At 40.8% G+C, this 14,376-nt stretch overlaps 1 protein-coding gene across 1 annotated transcript; it reads left to right on the top strand.

Moving 5' to 3' along the window:
• The first annotated feature begins 2,811 nt into the window (after window positions 1-2,811).
• Window positions 2,812-6,771, top strand: LOC115568755 (arylsulfatase I-like). Its single transcript, XM_030396324.1, has 2 exons — window positions 2,812-3,290; window positions 4,708-6,771. The coding sequence occupies exons 1-2, from the start codon at window positions 2,977-2,979 to the stop codon at window positions 6,104-6,106; spliced, it is 1,713 nt and encodes a 570-aa protein (XP_030252184.1). The 5' UTR covers window positions 2,812-2,976; the 3' UTR covers window positions 6,107-6,771.
• Window positions 6,772-14,376: the final 7,605 nt, after the last annotated feature.

Raw genomic sequence — 14,376 nt, 5'->3', positions numbered from 1 at the left:
CATGTGTGTTGCTTGAGTGTGTGTGGTGGTGTTAGTTGTGAGTAAAGGTATTTGTTGACACGGTGAGCACCTGCTGCTACTCCCCTGACCATAAGTGTGGCTTCCCCAAAAGACCTTGAGACTTGTACTTTCCTGGCAGCACACACACTCGGCAACATCCCTGATCCGTCTCTGGGTCGACTTTTGCAACCTGTTGTTCGAACATTTTTTAACTTATAAATAACACCAACCTTGGCAGTGGGATTGCTTAACATCTCTCTGGTTTTTGCTGCTGGCCGAGCCGCTCCCTCCAGGAAAACTACATAAATAAATATGATGGTGTAAAACTTCGGTACACCTCAATCATTTTTTTCTTTTCTCTCCCTCCTGGCTTGACCTGCCTTCAACTCAGAGGCTCTTCTCCTAAAATTCCTTAGCTGCACACCCGCTACCACAGCTTCATGCCCTTTTTAAGGGAGGCTTATGCATCCTTTAGCTGCCCCGTGACCTCCACATCCACAAGTCTCTCTGTAACCAATATCAATATTTGCGAGGTATGATGTTTTACCTTCCAGCGTGTTGGCCAACTCCTGGCTTTGACTGATCTCATTTTTACATGCGGACCGTGTTTCACCTCAGTGACCTCCAGTTCTTCAACAGATTTGGGTTTAAAAAAGTTAATTAAGCAAAATTAAGTTCTGACACTCAGGGAATGTACAGAAGATGCAAATATTAGGACCTCTTATTAAATCAATACACTGCATTGTATCTAGAAATTGGGGCATCAATTGGGGCTCCATGACACCGTGATTGTTGAAACTTTTGGTCCTATAAGTCTTTAAGTAGGCGACCATGTCACATAATGCAGATGAAATTTGACATGCTAGATATAAGCCACTTTCATGTGACAGGCACACAGCACAGTGAAACCATGACCGAATATGAAAACACCACAGCCAGCTGGCAGTTTTGTATTCAAAGGGGGTAGGCCATTGGTAAAAAAGGCATCAATCAACCCTGGCATAACACAGCAAATTCCTTTTTATAAACATGATTCAATCGCCTTTAAAAGACAGATTATTACCTGTTAAACATCTACAATTAAGCTTGTAAAGATGTGGCGTTCTTTCATAATGACTTACATGAGAAGTGAGAGTCACTGGGAGCGACTAGACTCAGCTGACAAATGAACACGACTGGACAACAGACCAAACACAGTCTCTGAGACGGCAGCCAGTTTGAAGGCAGGGAATACAGTATGGAGGGGATTTACAGCAGGTCTGATCAGGACTATGACTTCGGGGACAACAAAGACAGCAGATGGGGACAGAAGAGGCATGAAGCAAGAGAAAGAGTTGGGCTTTAGCAGTGGGTGAGAACGGCATGTAAAGCTGGAATATTTTTTTTACAGCTTACTCGATGAATTGAGGTTTTTTTTTATCAAACCACAAGTGATTGTGGAAAGGTTTTGGTGAGTTTGTGGGTTTTGTTTCTGTCAGTTTTGAATAAAGTGTGTTTAACGATGAGTTAACAGGACAATTAAGCTCGTCTTAGTTCGGTAAAAGAGAGAAACTTGAATTCAGAAGGTGTACAGTTGTACTTTCAGGAGTAGTTGTAAAATAGTTGCAAGAATGTCTTCATGCTTGACATTTTTTGCGCTTATTTTTTAAATTTGTTTTATTAGAAAGTTAAGAGCTTGTGAAGCATAGAACAAGAACTCATATACATCTCCGAGCTCAAACTAATCAGATTTTTTACCTCGTCAAGTAAGTGTCGTTATGAGACGGGACTTGCTGTGGCTAGCTGGTTAGCATGCTAACTTTAGTGGAAATCTCTGCATCCCCAATACAAATCTTTCACACGACTCAAATTCTGATGATGATTCAAATTTATTTTTTGAATGTTTTAAACTGAAATTAAACTGTCCATATCTTAAAAATTGCCCCTCTACGAACCCCTCTGTAGCATATCATCTTCTCTTAATCTACATATCATCCTTTACAATCAACATTTAAAACAAATTAAATAAGGGCCTTTCATATTTCTTTGAATCCTCATCAAAGCGACTCTGCAGCATGATGAAGCAATCCATGCACTCAGGAGCTGTGGCTGAGGCTGTGCAGTCGTGCTGCCTTCTGTTGACCCGCTGGATGATTTGTCAAGTGGTTCTTTGACGCCTGGTTGGAGATGTTATCAGAGTCTGGGAAGTCTGCTCTGTCTCTCTCCTCAGGTCTGCAGCGCTCATAAAACAACAGGAATAATAAGAGAGTGTTTGTGAGCGCGGTGGAGTGGAGTCGGCGAACAGTGTCTGTGATTGTGTCTGTAGGGCCCTGGAGTCGCCCTGAGACTCAAATCCCCCCCACACACCGTGTTTTTCTGAGTGAGGGTCTTTCTGTAGAGTCTCTGTCATCCACTGCTAAACCAGGTCAGATGGGAATTACTTTTTTTTCCTGCTTTCTAGTAATTTGGGGAGCTGGCAGTGTGGTTCGTTGGAAACAAATTACCATGAAACAGCGTAAAAGAGAGACGGGTGTAACTGCTTTCATGTTTAAAGCTTCCTTTATTTTGAATTCCTGAGATTTTTCAGCATAATATCTAAATTCAGAAGAAAACATCTGCCTGGATGTATTAAAATGATTCCACAAGAGGTCTAGTGTGAGGTGTAAACTCACTGTTAACACCTGGTCGTAGTAGAAACATGCCTGTGTGTTTTTGCTTGGTAGGGGGTTGATGTTATTTCAGTGAGGCAGCAAGGCAAATGGGCGGGTCTAATGGGACCACTGGGGAAACTGAAGTGTTTTCAAAGGAGGCTGAAACAGTTTGGAAAGTCAGTGAGGATGGAGGTGTAGCCTTTCTCTGACATTTCAGAATTGATTAACTGAGATTTAAGGACGCAATTTGTGACATTTGATTAGTTTTATCCTCACCGCACTATGATTTGCTGTCAGTTTGATTACAATTAATCTGTTTGACTGATATAAAGGGATTTAAATAACCATGGCAACCTCAGCTCTGACCGGCTTCTCCATGATGAGCCTGCTCAGCCTCGGGTACCTGACCTGGGACATGATGAGCCCTAACCAGGTGGAAAATGAGCCAGACCAGACGTTTGTTGACAGGTCTCCCGTTCCGCAGCCTCCTCACATCCTTTTCATCATGACAGACGATCAGGGATTCAACGACATCGGCTACCACAGCTCTGACATCAGGACACCGGTGCTGGACAAACTGGCTGCTGACGGAGTGAAGTTGGAGAATTACTACATCCAGCCCATCTGCACCCCGTCCCGCAGCCAACTCATCACCGGCAGGTAGAGTGTTTGTCCTCAGAACTTCAGACTAAAGTTTTCCACTACTTTTCTCAGAACAATATTGATGTAAAACACAATTTCCACAGTTTGTTCATCAAAAAACTGAAATTGAACGATCAAATTGGTGTACTTTGCAATACTTAAACACGTAAAACTTCTTGTGTAAGCAATAACATTAAAATGAATGAAAAGCGATGCAAAGAGACAAACTTGTATAACATCTATTACTATAATGTAGAGATATTTGGGATGTTGTTTGCTATGATTCAAAGAGTAAGAGTAAACAGTAATAGATAAATTAAACAAACATAAATGTAGGCCCAGCTGCAGTGTGTCCTCGCATGTTTTTGGGGAAAATGAACTGCAAGTGGAAATACCCAGATTGCCAAGATTTTGTAATGAATATTAGTATTATTATTTTGTATTTATTATTGTATATTAAGTATTGTATTAATAAATTAATCCACTGAGATGTGGAATAATATTTATTTGGTATGAAAAAAGTACAATGACTTAAAAAAAGATTGAATACTCCTCAATGAGACACCCAGACCCTGCTGATACAGGTACCCCTACACTGTAAAATCTGACAAAGTGACTGTAAACAATAGAGGAAACCGATAACATTTTTTAATGCAATTTTAATTTGTTTAATGTTTCAGCTTGTCAAACTGAACTTAATAGACTACTTTGGTTGGTAATTCTGAGGTAATCAGTTCCTGACTTTTTTAAAGGAAGGTCAACTCCTAAATGTACAATGTATACTGTTAGTTTTGTGTATTTGTGTTCAAATAAAATTCAAAACATGTACACTGTGAGCTGATTGCTTCAGAATTACCAAGTAAAGTAGATTTTATATTCAAAGCTAAAAAGTTTTAACAGCTTAAAATAATCAGTCTACTCTACTTGGTAATTTTGAGTTAATTGGTTTCCTCAATGTTTTTTAAGTAAAGTTTTCACATCTCTTTATGTGGTTTATCTGTCTTAACCTCTTGAGATAAAATAAGAGAAATTCATTTGTTACTGCAGCTCAAGGGTCAGAGGCAGAAGGAAAAGAAAGTAACTGAATGATAGATAAAAATGAAACAAGACAAAGCAGGACAACAACAGAAAAAATGGAAAATAAAATAAAAACAATACAGTCTATTGACCTTTTGCATTTTCAGATATGACCTAGAAGGCTTATCATCCAGAATAATTGCAACCGTACGTGTAATACACACATGATGTATAGGAATAAACATAAACTTTAAAAAGTATAAGAATTCTTCAACATTTGTTCACCACACATGAAGCTGACGGAGGTAACAACTTCTTCTCCCGTCTTCTCTGACTTCCTGCTACTTCACTTCCTGTGTGCAACTGTCTGATAACAGATGAGTCATTCTGAAACTTTCCTTAATCATCAACTCTTCAGGTACCAAATTCACACTGGCCTGCAGCACTCCATCATCCGGCCCCGCCAACCCAACTGCCTGCCCTTTGACCAGGTCACCCTCCCCCAGAGACTGCAGGAGCTCGGCTACTCCACCCACATGGTCGGCAAGTGGCACCTGGGCTTCTACAAGAAGGAGTGCCTGCCCACTCGCCGAGGCTTCGACACATACTTTGGCTCCCTTACAGGCAGTGTGAACTACTACACCTACGACTCCTGTGATGGGCCCGGGATGTGTGGCTTCGACCTCCATGAGGGGGAGTCGGTCGCCTGGGGCCAGAGTGGCAAATACTCCACCCATCTCTACACGCAGAGAGTCCGCAAGATCCTAGCAACCCACGATCCTCAGTCGCAGCCGCTGTTCATCTTTCTCTCGTTCCAAGCTGTTCATACACCCCTGCAGTCTCCGCGGGAGTACATCTATCCATACCGTGGGCTGGAGAATGTAGCACGCAGGAAATACGCTGCTATGGTCTCAGCCGTAGACGAGGCAGTACGTAATATAACATACGCTCTCCGCAAGTATGGTTACTACCAGAACAGTGTCATCATCTTCTCTACTGACAACGGTGGCCAGCCGTTGTCTGGTGGCAGTAACTGGCCGCTCAGAGGACGTAAAGGCACCTACTGGGAAGGAGGTGTCCGGGGTCTGGGGTTCGTTCACAGCCCTCTGTTGAGGAAGAAGAAGAGGGTGAGTAAGGCCCTGGTGCACATCACGGACTGGTACCCAACACTGGTGGGATTAGCAGGTGGCAATGAGTCCCTGACCGAGGGGGTGGACGGGTATGATGTTTGGGAGGCTATCAGCGAGGGGAAGGAGTCGCCCAGGTTGGAGATCCTCCACAATATTGATCCTCTGTACAACCATGCACGCAGTGGCTCCCTGCAGAAAGGATATGGGATCTGGAATACAGCTGTGCAGGCGTCCATACGCGCTGGAGACTGGAAACTCCTAACAGGAGACCCCGGCTACGGAGACTGGACACCGCCGCAGATGCTTCCAGGTTTCCCCGGCGGCTGGTGGAACCTGGAGCGCCACACCGAGCCCCGCAAATCTGTGTGGCTTTTCAACATCTCCGGGGACCCGTATGAACGTTATGACCTTTCTGAGCAGAGACCAGATGTTGTCAAAGAATTGCTGGCTAGATTAGTGTACTACAATCGCACTGCAGTGCCAGTAAGGTATCCATCAGAGGACCAGCGGGCAGACCCCCACCTGAATGGAGGTGCCTGGGGACCCTGGGTAGGAGATGAGGAGGAGGACAGCTGGGACAGTGTCTACCAGAAAAAGAACAAGAATTGGAAGACAAAGCTTAAGCTATCCAAAAGCAGGTCGTTTTTCAGGAGACTCAACACGAGGATTATGTCCAACAGGATATAGGAAGGACTTAAAAAGGTTCAGAGGAGACACACCTGAAGGACAAGGTTATATGGGGATCATTCTGTTTGTTGACGGAACTTTTTAAAGATGGGTTTTTCTCTGCAAGCTCTGGCAGGATTTAGTGGGCTGTAGTTGCAAGTGTATGTTCAGGCTCTCCAGGAGAACTGATTGATGGGAAAAGTCCAAAGAAAACTGTTCAAATGGAGTGTATTTACTTTGAATAAAACTGAATATTCTGTTCTGAAAATGAGAGCTGATTCCATCTTACAAGATGATACAAGGTTGTAAGTCGATGTCTTGTTTTAGCATCTTTCTGCTTATGTTACCAGGAGCGACAGCATGGCTGGTATTGTGTCTACTCTGTGAGTGTGGATGTGTGTGTGGACAAAAAACAAGATAGCGTCTCCACCATGCAAGATGCAGTCTCAGAACTTTACAGGTGTGCAGCTGAGATCATAAGGAAGGTATAATTCGAAGATGGGTGCAGTCCGAGCAACAGGGCCGGAGGTATGGGGGTAGAAAGTAGGAACAGAGTTACAGTGGCCCCCCGAATTCACAGCCCCATATTCGTTCTCATGCAGTCATAAGACTTTACAGGTGTGTAGCTGAGGTCAGAATGAAGTTATGTGATCCGACCATGAGTACTGAGTACGCAAATCGGTGCAAAGGGACAAATGACTGTTTGGTGAAACTTTCAAAACATTTATACAGACATACTGTATATGTGTGGTTTGCTGAAATATTCCCTTGATTGATGCGAAGAATGTACAATGATGATAATTATACAGTTCACCTGTTTCAGTGACTTCTCTCATGAGTTTCATTGCACCATAAACACCAACTGAGTGCCGTGATCCCATCGTAAGACTGTGTGGACAGGAATGAAACCTGGATACAATGAACCGCAAGCTTAAATGAATGTTGGCCAGGAGGGCAAAGTTCATCTAACTCTCAACGACACACCTCTCATATGGTTGTGACACTATTGTGTTGACACAAGTCTTTCCACAGACACTTAAACACCAGGCAAAGTTCTCAAAAAGCAGTTCCCAGTATAATAAGTGTGAAATATGTTTCTCAAGAGTTGACGGTGTCTAAAACAGAGTGAAAGCAGAGCGAGTATTGCACTTTTACAAGTCCAAATGAACGTTGATGGTTCTCTGTGTCTGTTCGTTGTATTTATGGTTGTGCACAGTAAATCACAACAGCAATATGACCTAAAATGAAATCATAACTCCTGTCAGGTTTGGGCCGTGAACTGAACAAGCAGAACCAAAATCATTCAGAGAGTTCGTAATTGTTCATCAAGCGACTTTATTTTGTCCACGTTTCAGCATGTAGAAAGTTGTGTACAGTAGTCTTTGCTGATCTTAAATACATAAGTACATAAAGTTTCCCTCCTGCTTGTAAGGTTAGAGTTACAGTTACCCTAACTACAGGTATATGTGACCATAACACTGACAGACCTCCAACCTACAAGCCTTATTTTTGTGTTGATTCTTTGATTTCTTTTGTTTAAAATGATTCATTCAGTTTTTCATCTTGCAGTCACCCTCATTTGCGTGCCTAGTTATGATTCTCACTTCCATTTTTTTTCGGAAATTCAAGAACAAGTGCCCTAAAAACAATAGTTCACAGTTTCCAAATACAGCACTTTCCATAAACTGTTGTTGAAGCTGTTTCCACAGTCACATGACACAAACATGCACAGATGAGACTGACAAAAAGGAACAAATTATTTCTTCATGTGCTGGAGGTTTGTCCAAAGATGATCATACCCAATCGTTTACAGCCAAAAGGCAAGGAGAAGTAAGAGCTATTCATTTCCTGTCTCACAACCGACCGCTGTACCTAACCGCCTCCCATTTGCAGTTTCCTGTCGTTCAGTATGTGCCACAATGTTTGTTGGCTGAGGTTTATCATCTTCGTTTTATCTCAGCAGTTTTAACAGTTTCGAGTTCATTGCTTTTGTGGATATCACCAGTCCCTCAAAGCGCATCGTTATTCTGGATGACAGAGGAGAATGGAGCAGCTTCTTTTTCTTCTTGTGACATTAGCTGGAGCATCGCATGGTAAAAATCATCATCATTTATAAACAACGTTCTACACTCTGCAGAACCATTGCAGCAATGTGTTAAAGGTGCAAGTATTCAAGCTGATTTTTTTTGTGTATGCTCCTTTTCTGTAGCTTTCTTTCCTGCTGCTGAGACTAAATGTAACGCCACCCAAAACACATCTCTGTGCTCCATTGCTCTGGGTGGATCTGTGTACATCCAATTGATGACCAACGCCAGCAGACACCAGCTGCGGTGTAAGAAACAGCTTTCCACTGGATCCATAAATGTGTTCTCTCTGAAGAAAGACAAGGTGACGATACAGGACGCGTTTAGTGACAGGATGCAGTTCTTCATCAACAACGGGACGTTGAAGTTCACAAACGTGGCGAGGAATGATTCAGGTCAATACAGCGTAGAGGTCTATGATCCCGATGGGCTCCGCATCAAAGACATTCAAATAAAACTCGATGTTCAAGGCAAGTGTTTGAAATGTAACCTCATCCTCCAATGTATTGCTCTCCTGTCCTCTTGGTATTTAATGTAACAAAACACCTGCTGATATGAAGGCTGTGCAATGTTTCCTCTTTAATTCTTCAATCTGGCAGCATTATCTGTTGGAGATGTAAATGAAATGGATAAAATTAGAGCTGAGCTCTGCGTCGCACGGCAGCAAATGATTACCAAAATATCTTAAAAGCGATACTGAGGCTTCAGTCAGTGAATATTTATAGATTTACTTAATGTGGTCTGTGGTTGAACTGTGAAAAAGAGGCCTTAGGTGCAGAACAAAAAACTGTCAGCTTAGGTGTTGTTCTCATGTTTGTTATGTCCATTGTAAATTTCAGTCATGACAGTATTTTACTGCTCACCTCTGCTGTAGAGATTTGCGAAACATCAACCAGGGCGAGTGTGAACCTGATATAGTTTTCTTTTCTTTCTTTTTTAAAAAAAAATCAAATTATGCGATACATCCCCTACCGCAAGACACATTCAGACACATCCCATAACTAAAATGGCGCTAGTCCCCTTTGTACTCACTTACAGATACCAGCCACCTAAATAGCGTGTGACTTTCTTTTCAACAAGATCCATATGTTACTCCCTAAAAAAATTTACGAAAATGCGGAGAAAAACAAAGAAGGCATTGTCTCGCAATGTTAAAGAAAGCGTGAAAGAATACCTGGACCCGTCTTATCCAGATCCATACCAGAAGTTAACGGGTCTTTTCTGGGCCTAACCGGTCCGCTGTCCGAGTGTCATGAAAATCTGTTCCTTAGTTTTTTTTGTGTAATCCTGCTGACAAACCAACAAACATGTGACACGGATCAACAACAATCTCTTTGGTGGAGGTAATCAATTCAATTCAAATCAAATCTTGTTCTTGGTTGTTGTAGTGCACTTCATAACTCCTGTTCTTTAACAGCTGTAGATGTATAATGTATAATGGTAGTAGTTAAAACCCACAGGGTGTGTACACTGTCATCTTGGTTTTTGCAATAATTACACTGAAGTAAAACAAAACAACAAACCGGTCGAAAAAGTGGATCTGCCATGTATTGAAGAAGGAAAACTTTCCCTCTGTTCAAAGTCATTCCTGTCATACTCAGCACGAGTGTCTACAGTTGAAGTGGTAAACAAAACACATAATGAGCAACACTTAGGTTAAGGAATTGAAAGAACTCCAGTTTAAAAGCCGTACAGGTTCAGTGTGATCAGGGGCAAAGTTCTAATATCCGCTTTTGAGCTTCTTATTTTCTAAAGAGGGATTTCAGATGGGGACGCCAAAAGTTGTGCTGTTGCTCTGCAAACAAACACTACGTCATCCTGTCAGTTAAGGAAAACCACATTGCTACATTTGCTTCTGCAAACGCTGCTGTTACTTCGGTTCACAAGCAAAGACAATTAGGTGTTTTTCTTATTGTATTCAGTGGGAGAAGTAAAGAAACGTCCAACATATCCTTTGTTTGAACTACTTACTGTAGGTCAGCCGCCAAGGATGCACTGTGATTTCCACTCATGTTCTCTACCTGCATCATGTGACACTGCTGAGGGCTGCGGGGGCAGGGGTGCTTTTATTGCATGTTATTGATGGGGGTCCCGCCCTTCCTGCGCCCCCCTCATGGGATTATGCCAATGTCTATAATTACCACTGTGCTCTTCTCTCTCCAGAAAACATTTTGCACATCATGATCATAGTCGGTGGCGTGGCAGCGGCTGTTTTTTTGATAGTGGTGGTGATATGCTGCTGCGTCTGCTGGAAAAAGAAGCGCAATAAGAAGTCAGGTAAGACTGCACAGGGCTGTTTGCATTTAAACTTTTCAGTCATGATACGTAGGTGGAAATGACAAACCCCTTTGTTCTGCTTTAAATGCAAGTTTATTTTGTGTTTTGTGCAGGCTCAAGTAAACGAGACACCCTCCGTATAAGTTTAGACTTTAAGGAACTGGATCATTGTCACCTGTGAAACACCGTGGACACCAGGAACAAACAGCAAACAGGACTTTTCACATTTCTTTGGCGCTGGAAAAATTATTTGGAGTTATCTGTGCTTGTATCTTGCATTGATGGTCAAAAAGATTTGTAATGTGCACTAGCTGCAGCAGCTGTGTATCGGGTCAGTGAACAGAATAAAATGGTGTAAATCATTATAGTTGTGATCTCATCCTTGTTAAAAAACAATGAAAGATTGATGGTCATAAATCCACACTCACAAATAAGTTCTAACCTCAGCAGAATCTCTTTAAATAGAGCATAATGTTGCAAATATGGGTGTTATTTTCATTTTTATTGTTGTTATCCTTCACCTGTGTTAAACTCTATTAGAAGCTAGATGTTGATGTATCTCTAATATATATCTCTTATTGATAAAAGTAATATTTTTATAGCAACAGAATGCACCACTCACAGTTACTTAGATGTGGTCTAATGTTAAGTGCTCTCACTTAAAATCATATCAAAGATTTTAAAGACCACCAGGAGAAAAATGGCTTAAGTAGTTTATTTCTGAAGGTTGTGTCATGCTGTGTTATGACGACATCTGCAGGCTGTATTTGGGTTACACACACATTATGTCCTCTGTTTAAATTCACTTCTAAATGCCACATTTTTCAGCCAGGATACAAGAGACATTTGTGTTCATGGAAAATATACTTTATCAGCGACCTCACAGTTGTTTTCAGTATCTAAATATATACTTTTCTGCAGAAGTAGTGTTGCAGAGTTGAAAGTTATAACACCTGTCAAAAAAAATCCCTTAAAAATCCAATTTCCGTAGTGTCTAGTTTCATTTCAGCAAATGATGTTGAAAATCGAAAGACGTTTTGCTGTGTACATGTTAAATGTTGTGCAAGTGTTTTAATCAAAACATACATATGTTCACCAATCTCACATGTGGATGATGATACTATGGGCAGGATACAACAGCCAGAACAAATATGTTAGTTAAGATAATTATAGGAGATCTTTGTATTAGAAACCATGTACGTAGTTTATACTGCACGATGGCAACTTATGATTTGTTTCACTTCCTTCATAGATTAGTGAAATGACAATTTAACATCTAATCATCCCACCATCTTTAAAGTCATCCTCCATCGGACATGGCCCCAGCGCTTCAGAGCAGAGAACACTGTACATTTTTACATGATTTTGAAACCTTACTTTACAAACGTTGCATTCTTTTTGCTCATTCAAATTTGGAAAGTTGTTTAACAGCACATCTTTGATGTGACAAACTCAGAACACATTTTGATTATTGCTTTACATTGACTTTAAGGACACTCACGCGCTGATTGTTGAAAACAAAACTGAAAAGAAATGATGCTCAACATGTTCCCAACAGAGATGCGGAAATGATACAATCAGTAGCTACGATATTCTGCTTCCTTTACAAGGTTGTGATTAACAAGCGAAGCATCACTGTGATGTCTGATGGTGTTGTTTGTCTAAAACTACTGTATGTCAACAGAAATGGTTCATCAGATGTTTCCAATTAATGTTGATTCAATTAGAGCACACTGATGCAATGTTACAGCGTAAAAATCACCTGTCATAACTGATGATGGTCTGATGACTGAAAGCATTGAAGTATTTTACTGAGTTTTTGATCCAACACACATGTCAAAGATCTTTATATTGATTAAAACTAGGTAACCTGAAGGGTGTTATTTGTAAGAAAGATGATTTTTGAGTCTTATTCCCAACTTGTCAATTACTGAATCATTGGAATGGCTGCTGATCCGACCTACAACCCCAAAGCATCAGCATTTGACGAGCTGGGGATGAGACACAAAAATCAACTTTTCTTACCAATAGGACCTTTGATGTGAAAATATTTCTGATGGTACATTACATACAACTTTGGAGGATTCAACGTGCATTCATCTGTCTAAAAAGCTAACTTATTTCAGTTTTTCAGAGAATTTAAAATGTTGTACAAAGCTCAGTCAACACATTAATATGTCTGCAACTGAAGAACAGTTTTATATTTGAATGTCAGAAATTGTACAAGCAGATGACTTGAGGCTTTAACTGTCTTTACCGTTGCCAGTGCTACCCACATTTACTCCGCTTCCTCTTTCCTCTTTCAACTGTACTATTTTAACAGCACCCTATCTGGTCCGACTTTTCACGCCTTTGTTCACTGAGAAGACATTTCAGGCTGCTCAGTTTAAGATCTGCATGTTTGCTGTTGATTAAAGTAGAGAGGTTTGTCTGGAAGCAGCTGACTGGATCAACAGAGGCTGAACACTGAAGAGACATGGAGGCTGTGATTGGACTGTTGCTGATGCTGCTCGGAGTCTCTCATGGTTAGATGTTGAACTTTTAATTTGACGTTCCTGATGAAAGCTGCTTTATTTTGCTCACACTCAAATGCCGTATGTAGAAATGATCGACTTAGTTATAAGGCTAATGCTGAATCTGAATGTCAGTCACATTGATTTCATGCTGTTACACCAGAAATGTATTCCATATATGAAGGTTCTTTTTAGATCTTTTGCTGTCTTGCATTTATTCATAGCTGTAGCTACTGCACAGCAACATATTCATGTCTAAGTCAGGAGGGGCATAGAGAAAGAGTTCATACATTCAATTTTTCAGTTTTAAAGAAAAAATTACAAACGAAGAAGTCTTCTTTAAATCTTTCTATATTGTTTTCAAAACATATGTTTCTGAAATGTCACTCTTGTTTTTAATACATCTGAAGAACGCTCTAAAGTTGCTTCAAAATAAAAAAGCACTCGTAGGGATACTGAATTGTTGAAACATGATGCTTAGATCACAGGAAACATTAAAACCCAAGACTTCATGATTTTATGGTTGCACCCTTGTCTTTTTTTAAATTATAGCTCTGTGGGTCGCTGCTGCAGTCAGGTTTATTCACAGGAGTGAAGATAAATCCCCATTTTCAACTCGAAAGTTTAAAAGTAGTCTCTAAGCTCTCCTCCCATTTGTAAACGGCTCCAGATAAAAGCAGAGTCCGATGTGACTTTATTCTCCAGAGGTTCTGGCTCTTCATCAGACTCTTCAGTCGGCTCTGAGCGGCTGAACAGCGGCTACGTCCCCCACTTCGCCTGGCCTTCCTCACAACACTTGACAAATGTCTTAATTTCATAGAAAGCCCCCTAACACAGAAGTTACGGTTAATACAGAATGTATTTGTACTTTTTGTAATGTTTTTTTATTTTAAGTAATGAAATAAGTAGAAATGCACTGATTTGATTTAAAATGTTTTATCTTGTAATACTTGTGTCTATGAATATATTTCCAGGTGTGGAAACCTACTGTGATGGCAGAATAAATGGAGCTCAGTGTTATGGAGCTTTGGGAGGAACTGTGGTCCTCCGGCTGATGGACAGCACCTCAGAAATACACAGATACCAATGGTTCAAAAACACGACATTAATACTCCGTGGGATAAAGAATAGTATTACATTTAATCAGTTAGAAACCAGATCCTCATTTACTCCCAGTGATGGAACATTTAGGATCAATAACCTGAGCAGGACTGATGATGGTGAATATACTCTGACAATCTATGAGAAAAGTGGACGACTGTTAGATCCTCAGATTCTACAGGTGAACATTCAAGGTAAATAACTTGTTTTGCTTATTGAGGAAATAAGTAACATTGATCACATAAATGCTTTGACTGAACAACATATATTTCATATTCTTCATATATCTGCATGTATGTCTGTTCTCTATCATAAA

This window comes from Sparus aurata, chromosome 18, assembly GCF_900880675.1.
Source record: "Sparus aurata chromosome 18, fSpaAur1.1, whole genome shotgun sequence".
Taxonomy (NCBI): domain Eukaryota; kingdom Metazoa; phylum Chordata; class Actinopteri; order Spariformes; family Sparidae; genus Sparus; species Sparus aurata.
The sequence above is the reverse complement of the archived record's forward strand: the minus strand, read 5'-3'. Positions and strand labels throughout refer to the sequence as shown.